This window comes from Hyperolius riggenbachi, chromosome 3 (genome assembly GCF_040937935.1).
Source record: "Hyperolius riggenbachi isolate aHypRig1 chromosome 3, aHypRig1.pri, whole genome shotgun sequence".
Lineage (NCBI taxonomy): Eukaryota > Metazoa > Chordata > Amphibia > Anura > Hyperoliidae > Hyperolius > Hyperolius riggenbachi.
In genome coordinates this window covers 14,640,926-14,668,412 of record NC_090648.1, presented here as the reverse complement: position 1 = coordinate 14,668,412, position 27,487 = coordinate 14,640,926, and the positions used below count along the sequence as shown (strand labels likewise).

Genomic DNA, 27,487 nt, shown 5'->3' with positions numbered 1-27,487 from the left:
TATCCGGTAGTGTTGTCCGGATCATGAACGATTCGGATCTTTGATCCGAATCTATTTTGTGAGTCGAATCATCCGAATCATCAAAATGAGTGATTCGGATCTCAAAGGGGGCGGGGCCAGGAGCGACACGCCCCCCTCTCAGCGGGCAGCGGGGTCCTGGAAGCAGAGCAGAGATGGATCGCTCGGTTGAAGGGGAGGCAGCCTTGCACAGCCACAGGTAGATCAGAGAGAGGGGACATGGGTGCCACTGCCAGATATGTGTAGAGCACACAGACTGGCTGAAATGTGCTGCTCATTATAGGCTGTCTGTTCCGTAGTTGTGCACAGTGAACAAATGGGAAACTTTTGGCACATCTCAGTAACGTTACAGGCAGCGTGCTGGGCTAGGACAGGGCAGGCACTGTGATTGCAGCGCAATATGATCCTCCTGCACTTCTCTATACAGCTGCACTTCACTTCTGGGAATGCTTTGGGGAATGGGAGTTGGGAGTATACAGATGAACATATAGGTGAAATATATGTAATGCATAATGATTGCAGCATGTGGGTATTGTGTGCAAACAAACATTTCTGCTCTCTGCTCGTCCCTCCTCCCTTCTCTGTCCACTCCCTGCCCTCTGTCCATCTTCTCTCCCCTTCTCTGTGTGTCCACCCCCCTCCCCTTCTCCTGTCCTGCTAGTCATTTCACCTCCGAATGCTTCCCTTGTAAAATGATCCGAGATTCGGATCAAAGATCTGGATCTTTCCAATGATCCGATTCGAATCATCCGGATCATTGAAAAGATCCGAACTTCGCATCTCTACTATCCGGGCGGCATGCTCCTCCTTCTGTCTTTTGTCTCGCCAGCCCCTTCCCTCCGTGACCCAGCGACGCCTACGAAGTCACATGACAGAGAAATGGCGCTGGCGGCAGATAACGTGTCACTGCCATCTACATCTCTAGACAGAAATATAACAATTTCACAGGCAATTTCCTAACGCTCTACCATGAATTACAGCCCAATAAATAACAGCACAAAAGTAAAATAAACCACACAGTCGACATTGAACAAAACATGATGTTTATTGAGGTGAAAGGTGTATGGGCTTCAGATGAGGGCCCTGTATGGGAAGCCATCTTGGATGGGTGCCATTTTGTTGGTGGGGTACCCTGGGTGTGGGTAATGTCCAGAAATAGAGGTGGGGGGAGGGGGGGGATTAGGAGAGACAATTGGATCAGTGCTAGAAAAATAAACATTTCAGATAAAGTTCAGGTAGCGATGCGAGATGAGAATTGAAAAACAAGCAGGATTACTTCTACAGCGAAACAGCTGCCATTAAGCGAATCACCATGGTGATAAGACTACATTTTCTAGGCATATTGCCATAGTAACAAGGTAGCCACAGCAGCACTTTGTGTGTTACGACCTGTGTTGCCATAGTGACACCAATGCAGTGCTAATACAGTTTCTAAAGCAGCCAAAAGACATTGCAGTACACCTAGTTCCATTACTGCTATGAATGCCACCATAGCAACCAGGCCACTTCTTGAAATGTCGCCATAGTAACTAGGCATCCATTACTAGAAGAATCACTATTGTTAGGTACCATCTATCACTATTATACTGTAGGTTGCCATGGAGATTCAACAGCCCTGAGGTGTTACCATAGCAATATGTCAGCCATTACCAGAAACTTTACTAGCAGCGTTGCCACAGCCAGAGGCCAGTAACGGATCTGCAGCAGCATGGCTGCTACTAGCAGGGCTTCTTAGAGACGCTGGACAGGATCTGGTGCTGCTGGGCGCGGTACGCAATCACGAAGCTGTCGCCTAAAATTCTGCCGCGTCCTTCATCATCAGTCATTCCCATGAAGAGATAGCTGGCGCCTGAAACAAACAGATAATATAGTGGTTAGCCCCACACGGTGTCTGTGGTACTCATCTCCACAGAATATCTCCCCCTGAACAGGGCGAGACTGGGAGCTGAACACAGATCTTAACGCTTAGTACACACAATGCAATTCTGCGTCAGATTGACGGTCTGATTGATCATTTCCGACAGGTCCGATCTGATTCCTGAACGCTTTTTTTCTGATTTATTTTCTGATTACTTATTTACAAAATTGATCAGAAAAACGATCAGGGATTAAATCGGACCTTTCGGATATAATAAATTTGACTGTCAATCTGACAGAAAATTGCCTCATGTGTACTAAGGGAGCAGTCACTTGCTCATCATGTATAAGATATGGGCTGCAGTGGAACAATGATGGGGAGTAGCAGTTCATAGTCACACCACGTGGCTGTCATACAAATACTCGCACACTAATACGTAAGCTCAGTTATAGGCTCAGTCCACACTAGCGTAAAAAACACAACTTTTTCTGGATTGCCCATCAGCGGACGAACATGAAAACGGTTACTGTGTCGGTTTACATTCAGTCGCCGCTTCCACACCGACGTGGTTGGACTCTATGTCCTGCTGATGGCTGTGTGGCTCTGACAGGACATATATTCCAACACATACTAGACCGTTTAGTGGGGGCAGGGCCGGCCCGCTCATGAGGCGGGGTGAAACTTTTGCCTCAGGCGGCACTTCTAGGGGGGCGGCAACCGCCCGTCCATGGGTGCGGGGGGGGGGGGGCCGCCGCCAAGCTGGAGGGGTAGCGGGCAGAAAGGGGGTATTGGGCCTAGCGACGGCTCCACTAATGTCACTTCCTGCAACGCCGCCCACTGTATTGTAAGTGGAGGGTGTTGCAGGAAGTGACGTCACTGGAGCGCACGCTGGAACCGGAAGAGGTGAGTGATCCCCGCCCGTCCCTCTTACTATCGGCTGCTATGTAACCATTTAAAGCTGGAGGTGGAGCGCAGATTGGGGGACCCAGGCGAGGGAGGGGGGGTCCAACCCCCTCACCGCCGCTAGGCCCAATACCCCCCTTCTGCCCGCTAACCCTCCAGCTCGGAGGCCGCCCCCCCTGCACCCACGGCTGGGGGTGGCAATTTTTTCTAAGTTTGCCTCAGGCGGTAAAAAGTTTAGGGCCGGCCCTGAGTGGGGGACAGAAATGGCAAATGTCCAGGGACTGAGCAGCCTCAAGGGAGCTGTAGGAAGCCCCAGGTGAGTATAAAACATGAGACTTCTTTGGTCTCAGGCTCTCTTTAACACGGCTTGTGACAATAATGTGTGCTAATTCACCGATTAAAAATCTTGTGTGATTTGAAAAACGTGATTGCGGCAGATGTGTTATGTCTCAAAGGCACTGAATTGTATTTCCGTTCTTTGTGCAAAACTGCATCCACAAATTTCCTGTGTTTAAAATTCGGACGACAGATCTGGGTTTTGTGAAATTTGCAATTTGTGTTTCAATGCAAGTCATTGGGAACGCGGAATATTCGCAGTAAAATTTTTTGTTTTGCAGGTTAGTTAGATGGATTTCCATGTAAATTGACTACATTAGTACTTATAGAAAAATCGCACATTGGAACATGCACAAACAAATGCACAACAGTTCATACAAAAAACAAAATACATAAATCGCAAACGTAGAATTGTGCATGTGGGAAATCGCTTGCGTAAAACGCTAGGACAAGTGTAAATGCTCCATAAAAACCTGACTGACTGGTCACAATCACATGACCTTGTCTCACTGCTGCTTCCTGCAGGGGACATGAACAGAACATGTGATTAGAACCAGCCAATCATGCTTACCTCCTGAGATTCTACTCTGGGATAAACACTGTAGTGTAAAGTGGACCTCCCTAGGGCTGAGTCCCTAGGATCAGGATTTAGCTTCTCCTTCTGTAGGTAATAAGGTTCTCAGTGTTACCTTTCTTCAGGATGGGGCATCGGGGACACTCGTTGATGATCTCCATGCTCATGGTGTTGCCGGCCTCCTGGATGTTGAGGTCTCCAGCCTTGTACGTGTTGATGATGTTGATGCTAGCCAGTAGCGTGCCTTGCACCTCTCCCTTAGCCAGAGACTTCACTGTCCCGGTCAGCACTAGGCAACAGAAAGCGGAAGTCAGGATGGGATAACATTTTATATCAATCTTCTCCAAGTCACCTCAGCCTTGTAGAAACCAGGCTCTGAGGAATAAAACCTAGCTGAACGATTGATTCTTCAAATATAGCAACTAACTATACCCAGAAAGTCATTAATTATACTTTTCAATGCGGTATGCAATGCAATACTTTAAAACTGAACATCTTTTTAAAAGTCAATTCACTAACGATATGTTAGTGAATTGACTTTTAAAAAGATGTTCAGTTTTAAATCTGCTCTTTTCTGCTTTACCAGATGTGTTACTGCTTAATGAATTCAGACTCTTTGTGTCCAGCACTGCTGCTATAAACAGTTTACATTCTCTTATCACCCAGATTAATGTTACAATTTCCCTTCTTCCGTTCTTCCTGCAGTTGGGGTCTAATGCTAAGTACATACCATACAATTTTCTGTAATGCTGGGAATACACAATGACATTTTTCAGTTGATTTACTTCCCAATCTTATTTCCAATCATTTTTCCGATCGATTTTTTTTATCTTTTCTTATCAATTTCCATTTACTTCTATGAGAAATCGATTAGAAAATCAATCGAAAATAAGATTGGACATGTCGGAAATTATCTATCGAACCATCTATCTGCTGAAAAAACCTTAAGTCACTAAAAAAAATGATTTTTGCTCACCTGGGGCTTCCCTCAGCCCCCCTGCAGCTGATCGGTGCCCTCGCCGTGCCTCTCTGATTTTCCCGTCCCCGCCGGGCTAAGGGAAGCCCCAGGTGAGTAAAACTCATTTTTTTAGTGACTTAAGTGCCTCTTTAAGGTGTGTACACACGCCCTACTACAGAGAACGACGGGTCTGTCAGACCCTCCCACTGGGCAGGCGTTCCCCCAACAGTAGTGCGTGTGTACAGTCTGCCTGCAGACTGATAAGGCTGTTTCTGAACGATCCGCTGATCCGCAGGTAAATCTAACAGAGAAATTGTATGGTGTGTACCTGGCATAAGGTGAGATGGGCAATGACATGTTAATATTTCCCGCTTGCATGCAAATTTAATGGCCAATCAGAACTTGCAGGAAGTCCATGTGATTGGCTCAGCTGAAGGCTGCATACAATTTACATTACATTTGCATGCCAGCTGGAATGATTTCCATCTCACTGACTAACTGCGATGGCCATACATGTGTCAATACCTCCAGCAAATTCACTTTGATTCAAACCAACGTTGATCCATCGACCCCAAAACAACCGACTGATAAAGCTCTGATCGATTTTGGAGAAATCATCAATCAAAAGCATGATTGTTTACACTGGAAATGTTCATTAAGCCGGTAGAGGGAGGAGCCTCAGAGGATCAACATCCACATCGATCTTAACTTTATTAACCGCTACAGAACGAATGGGAGGAGCAGATCTATCGACTCTCATTCACTCCTCTGGTGACATGGTACATCGATCACTACTAACCAATCAAATCCTGATCTGAGAGTGAGTGATCGCTTCCTGGGTGGGGCTGCTATCAACCTGTATTTGGCCGACTTTAGTCTCAGTATTGTAAACAAGATTTGCAGTTTAGCTTTCCTCTTCTGTGGAATAATGGGTAGTTAGCATGTATGCAGTTTGCAAAAAGACCAATTACAATACAATACAATACAATAACATTTCTATAGCGCTTTTCTCCCATAGGACTCAAAGCGCTTAGGCTCTCTCAGATTCAGTAATTGGTAGTAGGATGAAGTATTCACACAACAAAAGTTATATTTCTGCAAATGCCAAACTGAACAGGTGGGTTTTCAGTCTGGATTTAAACACGTCCAGGGATGGAGCTGTCCTGATCTGTTGAGGTAAGGAGTTCCAAAACGTAGGGGCAGCATGAAAGAAGGCTCTGGGACCAAAAGTTTCCAAGTGGACTCTGGGTATGACTAGATTATTAGAACCTGTGGATCTGAGAATGCGGGGATTGCTACGCAGCTGCAACATATCTTTCATGTATCCAGGGACCAGATTATGTAGTGATTTAAATGTCAACAGGCCGATCTTGAATAGGACCCTCCATTCTATAGGTAGCCAGTGAAGGGAGTGCAGGACTGGCGTTATGTGGCAGTGACGGGGTTGGTTGGTTAGCAGTCTGGCAGCAGTATTCTGTATCAGCTGTAGGCGGTACAAGACCTTTTTTGGAAGGCCAGTGTAGAGAGCATTACAGTAGTCCAGTCAGGATGTGATGAAGGCATGGACTAAGGTTGGCAGATCTTCTGGGGGGATGAGGTGCTTGATTTTTGCAATGTTCTTCAGGTGAAAATAGGATGATTTCACTACAGCAGAGTGTAGCACATGCTACACTTGATTGGTCTTTTTCTGAACTTCATAAATTTGCATTGAACTTGCACTAACTTGAAATCATTAGCATCTCATTAAGCATTCGTTGTTTCAGCAGACTAACACAATCATCATGTTTGGCATTTCTTACCGAACTGGTTGGAACAGTAATGGGTTCCCAGCGTTCCCGTCTTCCGACACTTCTCCGGACACTTTCCAGGTGCACCTGTAATGATGTGGTAAGACTGTTAACATATTGTATGTATACCATTCCAAGTTCATACATTAAGGTTCCCTGCTGTAGAGTCCAGTGACCCCATGACTGAGCACATGTCTGAGCACTTGGAGTATTTCTGTGTAGAGTACAGAGCTATGAGACCCTAGTTTCTTCTCTCTCTGGGTGTGGTGGGGCGTTAATTGTACCCATTGCTGTGCCTGTTATAAGGGGATTTCCATTCCCCGCAGGGTTTTTCACATATATATGAAGAATACAGCAGGCTCGACAATGTCCTACACTACAGACTGAATACAAAAACTCAGGGACTTTGGGACAAAGATATCACCACTTTCTTAAAGAGAAACCGTGACCAAGAATTGAACTTCATCCCAATCAGTAGTTGATACCCTCTTTTACATAAGAAAATCTATTCCTTTTCACAAAAGGATCATCAGGGGGATCTGTATGGCTGATATTGTGGTGAAACCCCTCCCACAAGAAACTCTGAGCACCATGGTCCTGGCAGTTTCCTGTCTGTGAACCTTGCTGCATAGTGGGAAATAGCTGTTTACAGCCGTTTCCAACTGCCAAAAAAGCAAGCAGCAGCTACATAACCTGCCAGCAGTAAAAATGTTACCATGTTATAAATGTCACAATGTAAATCAAGGATTCAAAGGATTTTACAATGGGCAAACACTGACTAAATAAAATCATTTACCGGTATACATAATTACTGTAAAAATGCAGCACTTTTTTATTACATTATTTTCACTGGAGTTCCTCTTTAAGCTCCTGCAATGAACGCTCCTCCCTATAGGTCCCTCTGCTGAGGTAAGTATTTAACTTTTTTTGTTTTTAAAAATACAGGTTTACTTTTGGCCTGGTGGGGGACTGGGCTACTTTTCAGCTTGATCCCTTCCCTGTGCTTCAAACTACAATAGGTTTTCTTCCAACGTCAACTGGTGAAACTTTCAACCAGAAAATAAGGTACAACACCTTTTTAAGTCAAAAATTATTTTTTATATATATAAAATTGATTTTGAAGGAAAGGAAAGGAAAAATGTTTTTTAAACTCAAAAAATGACACTTTAAAGAGACACTGAATCGAAAAAAAAAATATGATATAGTGAATTGGTTGTGTACTATGAATAATTACTAGAAGATTAGCAGCAAAGAAAATATTCTCATACTTTTATTTTCAGGTATATAGTGTTTTTTCTAACATTGCATCACTCTATAATATGTGCAGATTACACAACACTCAGCATTCAAAATGAGTCTTTCAGAGCAGTCTGTGAAGTAATGACCTCTCCTCTAGCAGAGGAAAAGTAAATAGTCCAGGAACAGTTGAGATAATAAAAGTCAGATAACAGCCCTCTCCACGACTAACTTAGTCGGAGAGCTTAATGGCTTGTTTGCATAGAGATAACAACTGGAGTTTCTCAACTCTTCCTGTACTGGAAACAATTAGATTGATGTATCTGATCTTAATGTTTTATTTCTTAAGGCCCATACACACGTCGGATTTTAGCGAACGACCCGTCGTTTGAACGGCGGATCGCTAGTAACCAGTCTTATCACCCGAACGATAGTCTGTACACATGTCGGATTTGACGCGAAAACGTCCGAACGACGGAACGTTCAAACGACGGGTCGTTCGCTAAAATCCGACATGTGTATGGGCCTTTAGCTGTACTACACATACAAATCATAATATCATCATTTTTTTTTTCGCTTCAGTGTCTCTTTAAGGGCTGGGGCACACCGAGCGGCTTTTTGAGCGTTTACTCTAGGGTAATGTATTTCAATGGGCTGGTGCACACCAGAGCGGGAGGCGTTTTGCAGAAATGCATACTCCCGGGGTGAGGCATTTTTTGGATTGCGGAGGCGTTTCTGCCTCCAATGTATAGTATAGGAAAACCGCAAACCGCTCTGAAAACGGCAGTTCAGAGCGGTTTGCCAGACGGTTTTGTTACAGAAGCTGTTCAGTAACAGCTTTACTGTAACAATACATGAAATGTACTACACTGAAATCCGCAGCAGCAATCCACAAACCCGAGCAAAACGCATCATAAAAATAAAAAAAGCGTTTAAAAATCTGCTAGCATTATGCGGATCTGCTAGTGGGTTTTTGGTGTGCACGGGGCATAAGAACCAATTTTACTTTCCTTTGCATTTTTAAAATTGATTTTCTCAAAAACTACAAGTTTTTTTTTGTTTTTTTTTATATTTTTTGCCTTGCACTAACCCACTTTGCTACTAACCACTAAAGTCAGCACAAAATGATGCAAAAATAGCACGAAATTATGAATGGATGACACAAAATCAATTCAATCTACAAACTGTAATTGCGTATCGGCATAATTGTGAAGATATGTGCGTAATTTTGCGTAATCGTAATTATCTGAATACGATCATCGCTGCTGAGAAGAAGACTTTTGTTGGCGAACTGCTCCAGGCAGAGGTTTTATAATGGTGGAAAATGATTGAGAGGTGAACCCACCCAACTCTTGATTAAATGCAAATTCTCAAGACATTAACCCTCCAATCACCTGCAGGAACGATGGCATTTTCACGTTTCGGTTTTGCTGTGGTGGTTGGTTTGGGTGCTTTGGTGGCTTTGGGTTTTGGAGTTGGCTTAGCTGTGGCTGGCTTGGAGCTGGCCTTGGGCGCAGCAGGTTTTCTGGTGGGCTTGGGAGTGGTGGTCTTTGATGTGGGTTTAGGCGTGGCTGCTGGTTTGGGGGCAGGCTTCTGCGTTTCCGGCTTCGGTGTTGGTTTAGGGGTGGCTTTTGGGCTGGGCTTGGGCTTGGCGGGCGGTTTTGTCCCAGTAGGTTTGCCAGCAGCAACCACGCTTCCCGAAGTGGCTTTTGAGTCAGGATCTTTCTTGGGTACCTCTGAGGGGTCCTTCATCCTGTAGGTGGCCTCGAATCCGCCTGCCGTCAGGCTGAGGTCAGACACGAACTGAACCAGCATCTCGTTGCCATCAGAATAGACATTACTGAAATATACACATGGAGAGGAATCAGAGAACAAGTCATACAGTACAGTCCTGGGCATCTGGCATCTTGAGAAGTCAAGCAAACAGGCTTAATTGTAAGACTGATCTCCCACCACCAGACAAGGCCATATGGACATTTTACCACCCAAGGCCGACTATGACCACAGGATGGGGCCTCCTCAACCCCCCCATCCTGTGCACCACCATACCTCCCAACTTTTTGAGATGAGACAGCGGGACACTTAAGCCACGCCCCCGACACACCCCTAACCACACACCCCCAACACACCCCTAGTCAAATATATATATATATATATATATATATATATATATATCTCCTTTATTTAAAATTAAAATATTTGTGGGTGGGGAGAAGGGTGAGGGTGCCCAGGGTAAGAGCACAGCGGAGCGGGCAGTCTTACCATTCCTTCTCGCGTACGGGCATCTGGTCTTCTCTGCTTCCTGTGACATCACAGGAAGTAGATGGAAGCAAGAGATGCCTGGTACGCGAGTAGGAATGGTAAGACTGCCCGCTCCGCTGCGCTCTTATCTCTGCATACAGGAGGACACTGGGGGGCACATTCGGAGGGAGGGAGGGACAATACTATCCCAGACCCGCATCCCACACACCGCATCCGCCGGCTGGGGCCTCGATCATTTCTTTTGCACATCTGACCCCCCAGCCGCCCGGGACACTGGGGGGTCATAACGGGATAGCGGGACAGCCCCCCCCAAATCGGGACTGTCCCGCCAAAAATGGGACGGTTGGGGGCTATGTCACCACCCATCCTGTGTGCTCCCCCTGTCCTGTTTGTTCCCCTGGTCCTATGCTCTCACCTAGTGTTCCCCCTATCCGGTGTACTTCCCTGGTCCGGTGCTCCTCCCATTCTGTGCTGTGCTTGGGGAGTGCTCCACTGCCCACCCCTGTGGAAGCAGGGTGGCTGCAAATTGGGTCTGTGACTGCTGCAGTTTACATGTTTGGCAGCCTGCTGCCCGCCCCTTGCTTCCTGGTGCCTTAGGCCATGGCCTTTGTGGCCTTGTTTCAAGTCCAGCCATGCCCACAGATGAAATACAGAGCAACTCGCAGCGGAAACCACTTATAAAACTCCCAGGCACCGGTACTCTTCACTTCTACAGCTGCTCTGCTGCATCCGCGCTGTATGGCTCCTGATGCATCATGTGACCCGATGCAGGTCAGGTGACACATCGGGGGCCCTACGAGGATGCTGCAGAGCAGCTGGGACCTGCAGGAGTAAAGAGGACCGGCACCCAGAGGTTATGTACGTTTTTTTCTGCTGAGCTGTGCTCTGCAAAATGGAAAAGGCCCTTCCCCATAGCTCTCTCCTGACCTCTGGTTATTTGAGACTTCCCCGTGGTCAAGTACTGGTTAAAGTGGACCTGAACTCTTGCACAGGACACAAGGAAAACAGAAAGAAAGCCACCCTGTGTGTTTTTAGAGAGAAGAGCCTGTCTACTTCCCACTTATCTCTGGGTAATCACAGGCGTAATTTAATCCCTGTGTCAGCTCAGGAATTTGGCAGTCCTCATCCTCAGCAGACACAGCTAATTAGTAAACACAGGATATTAACCCTTCCTCCGGTTCCATGAAAGCAGGAAGTAGACACACTGCCAATTTATTTCAGGAGTTCTGTATGAAGTAACAAATGATTTTCTTATTTTTTTGAGCAGAGAGGAAGTTCTGAGTTCTGGTCCGCTGTAACCAGGACCTCACTGTATTTTGTTGTTGGCGGATTGGTGGTGTGTTGCATGGCCAACTGTAGCTGGGGAATGCAGCAGTGCCTCTGCCTAAAATGCCTAATCCTAACTGATCAGTTCACAAAACACCCTAAGTGCCCCCCCCCCTCCCCCTTTCATAGAGTGCTTTACAATTGCCAGCAGTGGATTGTACAGCACCTTAAATCACCCAAAACCCTGTGCCAGAAAATGCGGCAAAAAGTGCTACACCAAACACTAGCACTATCACAAGCGTTGATCACCGTGGGCCCCAGGCCTAATGTAATCACATAACTCCCAACTCATCCTCGAGGTACAACAGACACGGTGGGTAACAGATTGACCTGGTCTTAGGGCTCACTTTGGCGAGGTGTCTCCACAGAATTTGCCGATCTGTCGGTTGTTGTCCGTATCGGCTCCGTTGAACACAGCCAGGTAATCATAGCGGCAATAACTGTCTGCTTCAACGTCAAACTTCCCGAAGGTCAGTTCCACCACCTGTCACACACAGGGCAATGTGTCACGGTACGGCTATATCAGCTGATGGAGATCAGAATATCAGTGCAGAGGGTCCACCTTACCTGGTGTTTGGGGGCAACGATATGCCAGGAGCAGCTGATACCGCTGGGGTAGTTGGTCTTCGGCCAGTTGGGACTTGAGATGGTGCCCTGTTCCTTCTCCAGCTTCCCTCCGCAGAAGAGATTTTCTGCCCCACAAACACCCCAAATACAGCAATACTGTCATTATGGCAAGACATAACATATCACCTGATATAATCACTTTGTCATTATTACCCTGCAGGAGGAGGGGCGGTCTGGCAGCTCCCTTCTGTTTGTGTCACCCTGCAGGAGGCAGGGCAGACTGGCGGCTCCCTTCTGTCTGTGTCACCCTGCAGGAGGAGGGCGGAGTCATAGTTCCCTTCTGTCTGTGTCACCCTGCAGGAGGAGGGGCAGACTGGCAGCTCCCTTATGTCTGTATCACCCTGCAGGAGGAGGGGCAGACTGGCAGCTCCCTTCTGTCTGTGTCACCCTGCAGGAGGAGGAGCAGACTGGCAGCTCCCTTCTGTCTGTGTCACCCTGCAGGAGTAGGGGCAGACTGGCAGCTCCCTTCTGTCTGTGTCACCCTGCAGGAGGAGGGGCAGGCTGGCAGCTCCCTTCTGTCTGTGTCACCCTGCAGGAGGAGGAGCAGACTGGCAGCTCCCTTCTGTTTGTGTCACCCTGCAGGAGTAGGGGCAGACTGGCAGCTCCCTTCTGTCTGTATCACCCTGCAGGAGGAGGGGCAGGCTGGCAGCTCCCTTCTGTCTGTGTCACCCTGCAGGAGGAGGGGCAGACTGGCAGCTCCCTTCTGTCTGTATAACCCTGCAGGAGGAGGGGCAGACTGGCAGCTCCCTTCTGTCTGTGTCACCCTGCAGGAGGAGGAGCAGACTGGTAGCTCCCTTCTGTCTGTGTCACCCTGCAGGAGGAGGGGCAGACTGGCAGCTCCCTTCTGTCTGTGTCACCCTGCAGGAGGAGGAGCAGACTGGCAGCACCCTTCTGTCTGTGTCACCCTGCAGGAGGAGGGGCGGAGTCATATCTCTCTTTTGTCTGTCACCCTGCAGGAGGAGGGGCGGAGTCATAGCTCCCTTCTTTCTGTTTCACCCTGCAGTAGAAGAGGCAGACCAACAGCTCCCTTATGTCTGCGTCACCCTGCAGGAGGAGGACGGAGTCATATCTCCCTTCTGTCTGTCACCCTGCAGGAGGAGGGGCAGGGTCATAGCTCCCTTCTGTCTGTGTCACCCTGCAGGAGGAGGGGCGGAGTCATATCTCTCTTTTGTCTGTCACCCTGCAGGAGGAGTGGCGGAGTCATAGCCAGAGCCGTAACAAGGTCCTCCAGCACCCAAGGATGAGACACCAAAGTGCGCCCCTCCATCCCTCCCACCCCAACCGTCACACACTGATTGCTATTAGACTAAGAGGTGCCCCAGGGCCCCCAACACCTTATTCTATAGTTATCTGGCTTGCAGTCACTGCCATGTATCCCCTCTTCTTATTTCTCTATGCTGCAAACTCAGTAGGGTAATGATAACAGAGTAAGTTGTGTGCCCCTCCTACACTGCGCCCTGAGGCTGGAGCCTCGGCCCGGCCCTGGTCATAGCTCCCTTCTTTCTGTTTCACCCTGCAGGAGAAGAGGCAGACCAACAGCTCCCTTCTGTCTGTGTCACCCTGCAGGAGGAGGGGCGGAGTCATATCCTCCTTCTGTCTGTGTCACTCTGCAGGAGGAGGGGCATCATGTTTGGCCAGAGGTTTGTATCTCACCAGTGTTTTTAGCAGCTCCTGCGCTGTACCACGCCAGGAACCCTCGTCCGCCTGTCTCCTCGTCTGTCACCATCTCCAGCATCATCTCTGGTCCAGAAGACATAATGGCGCCGGGTCGGAATGTGCCGCAGACTCGCGCTAACCTCTGAGCATTCTCGTTGTGTCCATTGTAGATGTTGAGGTAGTCATAGCGACAGCTGGTGTCCGCCTCCATGTCCAGAACTCGGAAGGACAGAATCACAATGTGATCATTGGGGACCTGTCACGGCAACAAGAAATGTGTTAATGTGTGTCAAAGCAGAGCAGGATCATCCTCAAGGCAATCTAGGCAGGGGCCTGGGGCCTAAAAGGTGTCAAGGAGCCCACAAGCCATCTTTCCTGACCCTTCTCCACCTCTGCTTACCAAAATATCTATAGGGGGCGCCAGAGCTACTGCCTTGCCTAGGGCCCCAACAGATCTTAACCCATCTCTGTTTGAAAGTGATTAATAAATGAGCCAAGTAATATCCGTCTGGAAACAGCTCCTTGGCTGGAAGCAGACAACTCTCCATGGGGATTCGCCTGTTTGCTTCCTGCCCCTCTATTGCCTCTTTGTGATTGGACGGGAAGCAGGCGAGCAGAGAGACGTCCGCTGAAAAGGGGAACCTGCAAACTTGGGGCTCATAGTAAGAGGAACTAAAAAGCTACTGACATTTTCTTGGGGGCATTAGAAAACTGCAACGCACAACCTTAGCATGATATCGTCTCTCACTGAGCGTACACATTCTATGCAACTATTAATACCTGAAAATTTGCATTTTACTAGAGAATTCTAAAAGCCGAACTACAATCAAAATATCTTGCAATACCTCAGCCATACTGTTCTAAGTATTTTAAGAACAAACTTTTTTAAAAAGTGCTTGAAAGGGTTAATATGTTTACTTTCGTCTTCTCCCGGGAATCCTACCAGTGTGTTGCAGTGGACCTCACTGATCTCTCCCGGCTGCCGGGAGACTATTCTTTCACTCATCTTTCACTCATCTCACTCATCTCCGACTGCAGAACTTAAAGGGAACCTGAAGCAAGAGGCATATGGAGGTGGCCATATTTATTTCCTGTTGAACAATACCAGTTGCCTGATCTTTCATGTATGTCTGAATCACACACCTGAAACAAGCAGCAAATCCTGTCAGAAACACCTGATCTGCTGCATGCTTGTTCAGAGTCTATGGCTAAAAGTGTTAGAGGCCGAGAATCATCAGGTCAGCCAGGCAATGTGCATTGTTTAAAATTAAATGTCATCCTCTCCTCCATATTCCTCTCACTTCAGGTTCCCTTTAACCACTTCACCTCCAAGGGGTTTTCCCCTTAAAAAGCCAGGGACGTGATTGATAGACCCCTGCAAGCACTTATGGCATCTTGCAGGGATGTAGTTACTCACCCCAGGGGAGGGGAAGTGGTTAAAGTGTGCCTAAAGGGAGAGAATGTGACCAATTTGGGTACTTACCTAGCAGAGGTAAGTCTTTCAATCCCCCAGAGGCTTCCCCCGTCCCTCTTCACCTCGCTGCTCCAGCACTGGGACCCTCGAGGTTCATCCACAAGCCATTGTCGATGGAGCATGGCCACACTGCACAGAAGGCTCACAGCCCTGCAGCATCACGGAGCCGAACGAGCTCAGCTTTCCCCCCCAGGACCAAGCATCGGCTCCATGCTGCTGCTCAATTACATGAGAAATCTATTCTTTTTCACAAACAGACCATCAGGGGGCGCTGTATGACTGATATTGTGGTGAAACCCCTCCCACAAGAAACTCTGAGGACCGTGGTACTCTTGGCAGTTTCCTGTCTGTGAACCTTGCTGCATTGTGGGAAATGGCTGTTTACAGCTGTTTCCAACTGCCAAAAAAGCATGCAGCAGCTACATCACCTGCCAACAGTAAAAGTGTCACCATGTAATACATGTCAGAATGTAAATCGGGGAGAGGAAAGATTTTACAATGGGCAAACACTGCCTAAATCATTTATACATAAGTATTGTAAAATAAAGCACTTTTTTTATTAAATTATTTTCACTGGAGTTCCTCTTTAAGCGCTGTACACACACTAGACTGCAGTTGTCAGAAACAAATGACCGGTCGCCTGATAATGTTTTAAAACATTTCCCCCAACAACAGGTAAAGACAATGGTTATCGCCTGTGAAGAATGATCCATTCAAAAAACGTCACGTGCTGAATTTTACACTTCCGTGGGTCTCTATTTTTGTGCTTCCGCCAACAATCCAATCAGCGAAAAGTTGTTGTGCCATTGCTGAAATTAAAAAGTTCTCTGATGTTGTTCGCTTGTCACTAATTGTCTGGGATCACTTGTTTTCTGATGAACGCGGTCAGGGCCGGTCCGCTCATGAGGCGGGGTGAAACATTTGCCTCAGGCGGCATTTCTGGGGGGGAGGGGGGCGGGCACCCGCCTGTCTATGGGTGCGAGCTGGAGGGGTAGCGGGCAGAAAGGGGGTATTGGGCCTAGCGGTAGGGAGGGGGGTTGGACCCCCCCTCCCTCGCCTGGGTCCCCCGATCTGCGCTCCCCTCCAGCTTTAAAAAGTGAAGTACCGGTAAGTGGACGGCATTGCAGGAAGTGACGTCAGTGAAGCGCACGATGGAACGCGGAAAAGGTGAGTGATCCCTGCCCGTTGCCTCTTAATCATAGAGCTGATACTTCACTTTTTAAAGCTGGAGGGGAGCGCAGATCGGGGGACCCAGGCGAGAGAGGGGGGGCGATTTTTTCTAATTTTACCTCAGGCGGCAAAAAGTCTAGGGCCGGCCTTGACCACGGTCTAACATGTGTACAGAGTTTTATAGCTGTAAATCAAGCAATCTGTCTCTCCAATTATTGCTCTGACCTATTTAGACAGAATGAGTCAGGCAGCTGGCTGTAGAGTTTGACAGACAATGATAGATTGTCAGAATCAGGGTAGGATTTCTGAGAAGGACACAAAGACCATGGCCTTGGGTGATAAAAAGCAGAAGGGCACAGGACTTGGAGAGAGGAGAGACTACATGTCAAGGTAAATCATCTCTCTCTCCTGATTTGCTTTGCTCTGCCTGAACTTCAGAGATCCCTGCATCTCTTTCACTTCCTGCTGTGTGTGCTGCCTGAATTTCAGAGATCCCTGCATCTGTTTCACTTCCTGGTGTGTGTGATGGCAATCAGCATCTGCTTTCACCTGATGATCACATCCTCTGTATGATGAGTGGGGACATACAAGCTGCTGTGAGTAGTATCAGGGCTTCACAGCAGCAGAACTCTTGAGTTCGGTTTGGTGAGTTTCCTCATGCACTCATTCACATTCACCGACACAGATGCTCACCGTGATCTTCCAGACGCATCGCTTCTTGTGCGGGTAATAATTGGGGAATCCCTCGCTGGCGACATAGCCGAACTCTCCGGAGTACTCACCTCCGCACAGGAACACCGGTCTGCAGGTGGGAAGGCAGGAGGTTATATATAGGTTATACATGTTACAGGGACACAGACATTGATAGAAACTTGATAAAAACAACTACAGCAACTAAACCGGTCATTAAACAATACAAATCATATGATCTCTCCAAGACTTTTAGTAATATTATTTAGTGTTTATATAGCACCGATATCTTCCGCAGCGCTGTACATTGTCTTGTCACCTAACTGTCCCTCAGAGGAGCTCACAATCTAATCCCTACCATAGTCATATGTCTATGTATGTATTGTGTAATGTATGTATTGTAGTCTAGGGCTGGTTTAGGGGGAAGCCAATTAACTTATCTGTATGTTTTTTGGGATGTGGGAGGATGCCAGAGTGCCCGGAGGAAACCCACACAGACAAGGGGAGAACATATAACCTCCGTGCCCTGGGCTGGCTGGGACTTGAACTGGGAATCCAGCTCTGAAAGGCGAGAGCGCTAGCCACTACTCCACCGTGCTGGTTTTATGGGTCATCTTTGCCCGATATCACCTTTCACCTTCTCCTGGGATCTGGTTATTTAAAGAGAAACTCCAACCTAGAATTGAACTTTATCCCAATCAGTAGCCGATACCCCCTTTTACATAAGAAATATAATGATTTTCACAAACAGACCATCAGGGGGCGCTGTATGACTGATTTTGTGCTGAAACCCCTCCCACAAGAAGCTCTGAGTACCGCGGTATTCTGGGCAAACTGCCACAATGTAACAATGTTCACAGACAGGAAATAGCTGTTTACAGCTGTCTGTAAAGCCAGAACAGCTAGAAACAGCTACGTAACCTGCCCACAGTAACAATGTCACCATGTGATACATGTCAGAATGTGAATCTGGGAGAGGAAAGATTTTACAATGAGCAAACACTGACTAAATCATTTATACATAATTATGGTAAAAAAATGAAGCACTTTTTTTACTACATTATTTTCACTGGAGTTCCTCTTTAAGCCAGGGGATCTGCAGGCAAAGCCTGTGTTAATTACCAGTAACTGGGTGCTCAAGCAATAAGTTGGATGCACAATGTGGAAAGTTGCTGCTACATAGGAAATAATGGCTTTAGACGATCAACTACAACTAGTGGTCATTTGAACGACAGGGTTAGTGTTTGGAATTAGGAGGGGGCCAGGGCTGGATTGGCCTTGGGTGATAAAATCAGAAGGGCGGCAGGACTTGGAGAGAGAAGAGGTCATATGTCAAAGTACATCATCTCTTCTGGTGCACAGCACAGCTCCTCCTGGTGACAGCAGGCCTTGGGCCCTGTAAAAGTACAAATCCGGCTCTGGGAGGGGGAGGTTAGTTTTAGACACTTGAAGGGGGGTTGATATTAATCATTAGGTGGGGGGAGGTTTGGTTTAGGCACTAGCAGAAGGGGAGCAGGGTAGTGCATAGTAAAATACTGATAATGTAAATGTACTATCGGCAACACCCAGTGCCCAACTCATGTGGCAGCACAACATGTACGCCTCACCCTCCCATAGCAGGTGTAGCCAGCTCCCACCCCCAATAACTGCAGCCCAAAGATTGAGATATGAATTGTTTGGGAAGTGCTGCTAAGTATAGGCGCGTACACACGCTGGATTCCCGCAAACGACGCGTCCTCAGACCCGCCCGCGGTGCGGCGGTTCTGCCAACCGTTTCCCTGTGTGTACAGTCTGTCGGCAGTCTGATAAGGCTGGTTTTGACAGATCCCATTTGACAGAAGCACATTAAGGGGCCCTTTTACACTTAATGCGGTGAGTTGCGTCGCGTCCCATTTGCCAGAATGAGACGCAACGTGGTGCAACATGACACACATTAACCACCTTAGCGTTCAATTTATGGGGCCGCGGGAGGGAAATGTTTGTTGCACTAGGCTAGCTACACATGTTCCCCAAGTCCCCCTGCACCGCTCTGGTCCCCCCGATCCCCACCGGCTATATTTACCTAGCCGCGATCCCGCGAGAACCGCACCTTCCCCAAACAGCTTCTATCGTTGCTACGCAACGATCGGACATGACGTTTGATGTCACCGACGTCATGCGCAGTCCCGATCCTCCCCATAGCGACGCCTGGATGCTATTGGAGAGGCTGCGCCATCGCGGGTTCCAGGGGGTGGTATGTATAAGAGCGGTGATCGGGGGGGATCAGAGGGTGGCGGCGGCGATCGGGGGACACATGTAGCTAGCCAAGTGCTACCGGTAGCTACATGATATAAAATCATTTTTATTGAAAAAAAACCACCCGGGGCCATGCGATCCCCTGAGCTCGTCCATACCGCTCAGGTGGTTACGTTTTTGAGGCCTTGATCACACTATAAGCATTTCCGTTTTTCCTTTAAGCGCTGGCAATTTTAGAAATCGCCCTACACTTGTGCAATGTTTTTCTATGAGAGTGTTCAGATGTGAGTGTTTTGATTTCTCAGAATTCGCAAACGCTCTACATGTACCATTTTCTGGCTCAATGGAAGGTATAGGGAAATCGCAAAGTGCTATAGCGATTTCCCCAGCGCTTTTATGAATAAATACATTGTATTGTATTATTTCCGGGTCAAAGAGTTCACCTCCTGACTGACGCTCTGCAAAAGCGCTTAGAAAACAGCTTTTCTAAGCGCAATACCTCTGGGTCAATCCTAATACCAGGTCTGTGAGCAATGGAGTAAACAAGGATCCTTATCTTACCCCATTTAGATGGTCTGTTTGAATTAAGGCATCTTAATGACGTATTTATGCTTGAAAAAAATATCTGTTTTCCCTTTTGATGTTGCATGTATATAGCTGTCTGTACCACCAGCTTGCAAACTAACAGGATATAAACCTGACGAAGGCTGCAAGGCCGAAAGCTTGCTTATTCTTATTCATTTGTAGTTAGCCAATAAATGGTATCATCCTGATTTAAAACTTCTTGCTAAGCGCAAAGTTCAGGGAAAAGCGCTTTTGAAAAAACTTTATAAATCAATCAAGACGTGCGATAGCGCTGGCGATTTATAATGTGAACAAGGCCTACGGGGGCCCTGAAAACAACCAAAAACATAGTTTGTACTATATATAAATCAAGAGTTGCCAGAAAGTAAATCATTTGTCCACGTTTCTCTCTGTGTAACACAGGACTCAACTTACACACAGATTCCACTTACAGACAGTCCCCCCCGGCACAGAGCCTGTTTGTGAGCAAGGGACCGCCTGGATTGTAGTAATCCTATATTATAATCCCCCTGTGTCCCTGCGTACACTCCCATGTCCTGCGTTTGCGCTACTGCGCATGTGCCGCATGGACAGCTGTTGGGACAGGAGCAGGACGGACCAGGGGGCCAGCGGGGTGGACATGTGTGCGCATGGCGGCGCGCGCTGACATGTGGCGGCAGTGACAGACCTAGAGCTCGTTTTTAAAGAGAAACTCCAACCTAAAATTGAACTTTATCCCAATCAGTAGCTGATACCCCCTTTTACATGAGAAATATAATGATTTTCACAAACAGACCATCAGGGGGCACTGTATGACTGATTTTGTGCTGAAACCCCTCCCACAAGAAGCTCTGGGACCGCGGTACTTTTGGCAGTTTGTTACAATGTAACAAGGTTCACAGACAGGAAATAGCTGTTTACAGCTGTCTCTAACAGCCAAAACAGCTAGGAGCAGCTACATAACCTGCCCACAGTAACAATGTCACCATGTAATACATGTCAGATTGTGAATCGGGGAGAGGAAAGATTTTACAATGAGCAAACACTGACTAAATCATTTATACATAATTATGGTAAAAAATGAAGCACTTTTTTTACTACATCATTTTCACTGGAGTTCCTCTTTAAATGGGCCTAGGTCAACTTGTATTATTAATAATTTATATATATCGCCAGCATCTTCCATAGCATTGCACAGAGAGTAAAACACAGGTAATAGCATAGAAACATGAGTTGTTTAACACACTGTACAATCAGGACATCTAGCGATACACGTACAGTATATACAACATAGATGATGTGTGATGGGATCCTCAGCAATTCTGGTACATGTTCATAAAGCAGAGACAGGAAACACTAGGAGTCCCTGCCCCTGTGAGCTGACAATCTATTATAATATAGTATCATGGGTATAAGGGGGATGAATGATGCATGAAGCAGGGGTTATATTGCAGACGTCACATGGCAATAATACTGTGACTACCGCCAGACAGTGTACCGCAAGTATTAGTGTGAAGCGCGGTACTGGAGTAAATCAAGCATTGCTATGGTAACGCATGTTACTAAGTTATTTGAGTACCGCACGTCGCAGTATACTGCTGACGGTAGTCACGGTAATATTGCCCTGCACTGTCTGTGCACAGTAATATAACCTGCTTTGTGCATCAATCCCATTGAGCTGAGCTCTACTGTGTATGATTATAAAGGTCTACTTCATGTAATTTCTGCCTTTGCCCAGCAGAGGGGGCTGAGAATGTACAAGTGAAGTTTTCACATAGAGAAATGCGCTTGTTCAAGTATTCATTGGATAGTATGCGATTTCAGTAAGTAAGCAGATGCCAACAACAAACATGTGTGTAACTAGAAATCCCTGCCCCCGTCCCCTAGCTTTCTGCACAGGTAAACTGATCCAATGTCATCCAATTGGCCAGAGCACACTTTAATGTGTTTTTCCCATGCAGGTAAAAACAGCAGTGAAGCACTGCACACATTTTCTCTATCAATTACATTAGCTTCTGTGATAAAACGTGCATGTTTTCACACATACAGACACACATGGTGTGCCAAAACACATACAGAAAACCGACAGACGAGTGTGCTCCCAGCCTCAGCTTATTACACTCACTCTGTCCACCTCTGATGGAGCAGAACTGGCTCTGCAGACTCCTCTGGCAGCATTGCTACAGTACACAGCACTTGGGGAGGGTAGAGAGGTTGGGGGCTGGGCGTTGCACAGAAGAGCCTGTCTACAAATAGGGCTGGTGCACACCAGAGCGGTTCTGGAGCGTTTTTTAAAAGGCTTGCAGGGGGAAAATCGCTTGGCTAATGTTAGTCAATGGGATGGTTTACACCAGAGCAGGTCGTTTTTTCCACAAACGCACACTCGGGGGCTGCATCATTTTTTAGATTTCTGAGGAGTTTCTGCCTCAATGTTAAAGTATAGGAAAGTGGAAAACCGCTCTGAAAAATGCTACATCAGACCTGTTTTCCAGGCGTTTTTCTTACAGAACCTGTTCAGTAACAGCTCTTACTGTAACAGTATATGAAATCTGCTGCACAAAAACGCTCCAAAAAACGCCAGGCATGTTTACAAAACCTCTCTAAACATGCCTAGAATCGCTCTGAAAATCTGCTTCAAAAACCTCTAGTGTTTTGCAGATCTGCTAGAGGTTTTTGGTGTGCACTGGGCCTTTGTCGACAAAACTTTGAATGATTCCTTACCAGTGGCCGAGAGCAGTTGCAGTCATTAGAGAGTAGAAAGTTTTTTCTCTCCGTACCCTTAGTTGTCGTCTCCCTGGACAGGGAAAATAAACTTCTCCCCCCACGGGGCCCCCTGCGACTTCTGGACCCCCTGCGTCTGCATCCCTTGCAGGGTCTATTGTTATGCCCCTGCCAACAACTATAACCAAATGTATGTTTTTATTGATAGCGTAAGACACTGATTTCCTCTCACATGGCGGTTGTCATCAGGGCCGGTTTAAGCAACAATGGGGCCCCAGGGCAAAATAAACCTGGGGGCCCCCCCAACATATAACCCGGAACAAAAATCGGCATTAGGGGACCTTTTTTGCAGCTGGTATAGTCAGGGTGTGAAGTCCCAATCGGTCGGAGCTCCACATTCTGGCTATCCCAGCCTGCATGGGGGACAAGGGGTTAAAAAGTTTCAGGAGGGGGGACCCCACATAATTAAAAAAAAAAAAATCCCACACTCTAAACATAAAAAAAAAATTGGGAAAATAGGAAAAAATGCCAGGGATCTTCATGCAGCCATATTGCGGCTGTATAGCGCTCCCTGACCAAAGCGATGTGGCTGCGTATGGACCCCCTGGAAACCCCGTCAGGAAATTTATCGCGCTTTCGTTTGATGCATGTAAAATTACACTACCGTTAGGTTTGCTACTAAAAGTGACATTTACCGCATTTAAAAGTATACTTTTTTCCTTCGAAACTTTATAATCGATTTTCTCAAAAACTATAAGGTCTTTTTGAAAAATTGTTTTTTCTTCTTATTCCTAATAATCTCCTTAACATATCCTGCAAATTTAGGGTTTCTAGCATTTAAGGTGGATTTGCTATTAACCATTAAAGTCGGCAGATTTTTAAATGTGTATTTTTTTTCCTTTAAAACTTTAAAATCGATTTTCTCAAAAACTATAAGGCCGATTTGAAAAAAAATGTTTTCCTCTTGTAGCCACTGGGGGCCCCTACAAGCTCTGGGGCCCTGGGGCAGCTGCCTGCTTTGCATCTATGGTAGCGCTGGCCCTGGTTGTCATTGGATACGGGAGTGATATCTCCCCGAGGTGTGTACACGGCAGGGAAATCTAAACAAAGCTTCAGAATCTCAGGCTAAGCCTATACTGTGTGCATTGCGTTATCCATGTGTTATAGTTCATACATCGTGTAGGGCACACTCTGCGCAAAAAACCCTGCTTGCTATTTACATAGCATGAAGAATGTATATGTAAGATGCACACTTTTTCCTCAAATCACTAAGGGCAGTTCGGTTAAATAATTTAGGCCGGTAAAATACAGCATTCGGTATTTTACACTTTTTTTTCCCCAAATTCACTAAGATTTCCCACGTGCGGTAGAAGTTTGGCAATATACCCCAAAAAATGCTTCAATTCACTAAGCATAGCTCAGTAAGGGCTGGTGCACCTCAGAGCGGTTCTGGAGCGTTTTTAAAAACGCTATCTGTTTGAAAACCGCTTGCATAATATATTTCAATGGGCTGGTGCACACCAGAGCGATTCGTTTTTTCCACAAACACAAACTCGGGGGCTGCAGCATTTTTTAGACTTCTGAGGCTTTTCTGCCTCAATGTTAAAGCATAGGAAAGTGGAAAACCGCTCTTAAAAACGCCAGATCAGAGCAGTTTTCCAGGCATTTTTGTTACAGAAGCTGTTCAGTAACAGCTTTAGGCCCCATTCACACTGCATGCGTTTCCGTCCGCGTTTCGGGAACGCGTGCAGGAGGCAGACACGCATGACATCAGACATTGCATAGACAGCACTGTCTGATGTTCACACTGCAAGCGTTCCAGACCAGTGCGGTCCAGGAACGCATGGTGCACGCATTTTTTCCCAAAACATGCGGCTGACCCATTCACTAAAGTGAATAAGATCAGCCATGCAACGTATACAAATGAGGATGGCGTGCGTTCGTACGCGTTGCATTCCGAACGCACTACCGTCCACGTTTGCTGATGTGAATGTGGCCTTACTGTAACAATATATGAAATCTGCTACACAAAAACGCTCCAAAAACGCTAGGTAGGTTTAGAAAATGTCTCTAAACATGCCTAGAATCGCTCTGAAATCTGCTCCAAAAACTTCTAGCGTTTTGCGGATCTTAAAGCGGTTTTCGGTGTGCACTGGGCCTCTGTCTCACCAGCTGTGGAGCAGGTCAGGCAGGAAGCTGGGAGTCTTCCTACAAGTGGTGTGCAGGAGTCAGGGACTTTTCTGTCCAGTGCTTCTCCAGCATCTGCAGCCACCAGAGGGAGCTCTTCTGTATTCAGTTATACAGTTATGCACATCTACAGGGATACAGAAAAGCCTTTATAAATGTCTCCTGCTCTGCCTACTGAAGCCCTGCCCTTCAGAATATTGGATAAAATGGGGTGAGAAGCATGGCTGTGTGGCTTTCCCTATCGGCTGCCTGGCTCTCCCTATTGGCTGTCTGCTTCCTCTGTCAATGTTACCGCTTGGATGGAGAGAGTGAGTTACGGGCTGGTCAGAGCTGGAGGTAAATACCGCAAACTTTTACTTGATTTACTGACTGCTTAAATCTTTGTGAATTGCCATTTCTTGCCAGTCGGTAATTTTCAGTGCGGTAATAGGTTTAGTGAATCGGTATTTGGCAGTGGCAGCGCCAGGGGGGTGTTTTGGATGCTGAAGCAACCCCTAAAATTCTCCAAGCACCCCCCAGCATGAACGGACTTTCAGGGTCTAAATAGACGCCGTGTCAGTTCACTGACAGCAGCAGCCTGCAGCTCCGACAGCAGCAGAGCAGGGCTACGGTAAAATGGCGTCCGAAGCCCTGCTCTGGAGACTTTGGCTTCGGGCCCCATTTTCCGGGAGGAGGTCTGCAGTGCTGCAGGTGAGTAAATGTTTTTTTTTTTTCATTTATATTAGCAGCAGGTGTATGTTCTGGCCAGGTCTGCCACATGATTGCACGTATTCTCTGGTCAAATCTTCCACATGATTGCATGTATTTTCTAGGCAAATCTGCCGACATGATTGCATGTATTTTCTGGTCAAATCTGCTACATGATTGCACGTATTTTCTGGTGGAATCTGCTACATGATTGCACGTATTTTCTGGTCAAATCTGCTACATGATTGCATGTATTTTCTGGTCAAATCTGCTACATGATTGCACGTATTTTCTGGGCAAATCTGCCGACATGATTGCATGTATTTTCTGGTCAAATCTGCCACATGTTTCCATGTATTTTGTGGTCAAATCGGCCACATGATTGCACGTATTTTCTGGTCAAATCTTCCACATGATTGCACGTATTTTCTAGTCAAATCTGCCGACATGATTGAACGTGTTTTTTGGTCAAATCTGCCGACATAATTGAACATGTTTTCTGGTCAAATCCGCCGACATAATTGAACATGTTTTCTGGTCAAATCTACCGACATGATTGAACGTGTTTTCTGGGCAAATCTGCTCACATTATGTGTATTTTCTTGAGAAAATCTGCACAATTATGTGAATTTTCTGGGGAAAGGGTCACCAAAACTTGGGCCCACTGTCTTTGTGTTGCACTTTTAAAGGGAACCAGAGGTGTCTCTGCAATGACTCACGCAGTGACGTAACAATAGGGGCTTGCTCAGGGCCGTTTTGGGGGGCAGTAGGGGTCGCAGCATGAGGTAAAAGCATGGTCACACATTGGCTGGGAGGGGGGACACTCCCCCCTCACCTCGAGCTCTCCCCTCAGCGCTCCCCTCCAGGATCAGCAGCAGCAGCAGGCGGTGGGCAGGTACACATACCTTCATTTGTTCCACGCGTCGGAGGTTAAGCTCTCTAAGTGTCTTGACGCTACTTCCTGTTTATATTCTCCCTGTGTCTGTACGAGTTTCCTCTGGGCACTCCGGTTTCCTCCCACATCCCAAAAACATACACATAAGTTAACTGGCTTCCCCCTAAAACTCTATATATACTTCCACTTACACCAGAATAGATCATTTTTTTATAACCCCTGCCTTGCTGAATACTTTAATTGCTTCCGAGATAGGCCCAATTTCCTGGTCAGATCATGCTCCACTAGATTTAACTTTAAACTTGGCAAACAACCCAAAAATCCCCTCGGTTTGGAAGCTAAATGACAGCTTACTTTTAGATGAGGAAGTTTACCAAGATATTTTAGAGAGCTTAAACAGCTTTTTCCAAATAAATACAGGATCTGTAACTGATTATTCCACTGTCTGGGAAGCTCATAAGGCAAACATTAGGGGTAAACTCATCGCAATAGCAAGCAGAAGGAAAAGAGCAGCCCTTGCAAAAGTAACAGATCTCCTCACTCAAATTACTACACTAGAAGAATCTCATAAAAAAAGTCCCTCCAAACAGTTATTTAACAAACTGGAAGATCTGCGCAAACAATTAACTGATCTTCAATATACTTCAGTAGAAAGGTCTTTGCTCTTCACAAGGCAAATGTTCTATGAGAAAGGGAACAGGGCCCATACACTATTAGCCAAAAAACTTAGGGATATAAAAACACGCAATGCAGTCCTTTCCCTTAAAGATAAGAAGGGGGTGATACAACATGATCTCCGCTATATAGCCCAGATATTCAGGGAATATTTCTCCGAGATATATAACCTCCAAAAAACAGAAAATTATTCACATCCCACCCAAACAGAAATGAAAAACTATCTTAAATCATGTGGGCTCCCCATATTGTCAACAAATCAATTAAACATACTAAATGCAGGCATAGAACAGGAAGAAATTATTGAAGTTCTTAAAAAAGCTCAGCCCCACAAAGCCCCTGGTCCTGATGGATACACAATGGCCTACTATAAAAAATTTCGAGATATTTTGGCTCCAAAAATGACTTTACTATTTAATAATTTTATGGGAATGGATCCTATTCCAGAAACAATGCTAAAATCGCATATGGTGGTACTGCCCAAACCAGATAGAGATTCATTAGACCCTAAAAATTACAGGCCAATATCTCTACTGAATACAGATTTAAAAATATTTACTAAAATCCTAGCAAATCGCCTATCCCCGCTATTACCATCCCTGGTAGATAAAGACCAGGTGGGATTTGTCACAGGTAGATATGCAGGAG

At 46.5% G+C, this 27,487-nt stretch overlaps 1 protein-coding gene across 1 annotated transcript in view; it reads right to left on the bottom strand.

Moving 5' to 3' along the window:
- Positions 1-1,044: 1,044 nt before the first annotated feature.
- Positions 1,045-27,487, bottom strand: part of PCOLCE (procollagen C-endopeptidase enhancer) — a 62,891-nt gene continuing 36,448 nt past the window's right edge. The window contains exons 2-9 of the mRNA XM_068273888.1: positions 16,879-16,987; positions 13,539-13,797; positions 11,826-11,950; positions 11,606-11,742; positions 9,065-9,510; positions 6,447-6,521; positions 3,805-3,978; positions 1,045-1,867 (exon numbers count right to left, since the gene is read on the bottom strand). Coding sequence (XP_068129989.1) covers positions 1,737-1,867; positions 3,805-3,978; positions 6,447-6,521; positions 9,065-9,510; positions 11,606-11,742; positions 11,826-11,950; positions 13,539-13,797; positions 16,879-16,987 — 1,456 coding nt within the window. The 3' untranslated portion in view covers positions 1,045-1,736. The remainder of the gene's footprint in view (positions 1,868-3,804; positions 3,979-6,446; positions 6,522-9,064; positions 9,511-11,605; positions 11,743-11,825; positions 11,951-13,538; positions 13,798-16,878; positions 16,988-27,487) is intronic.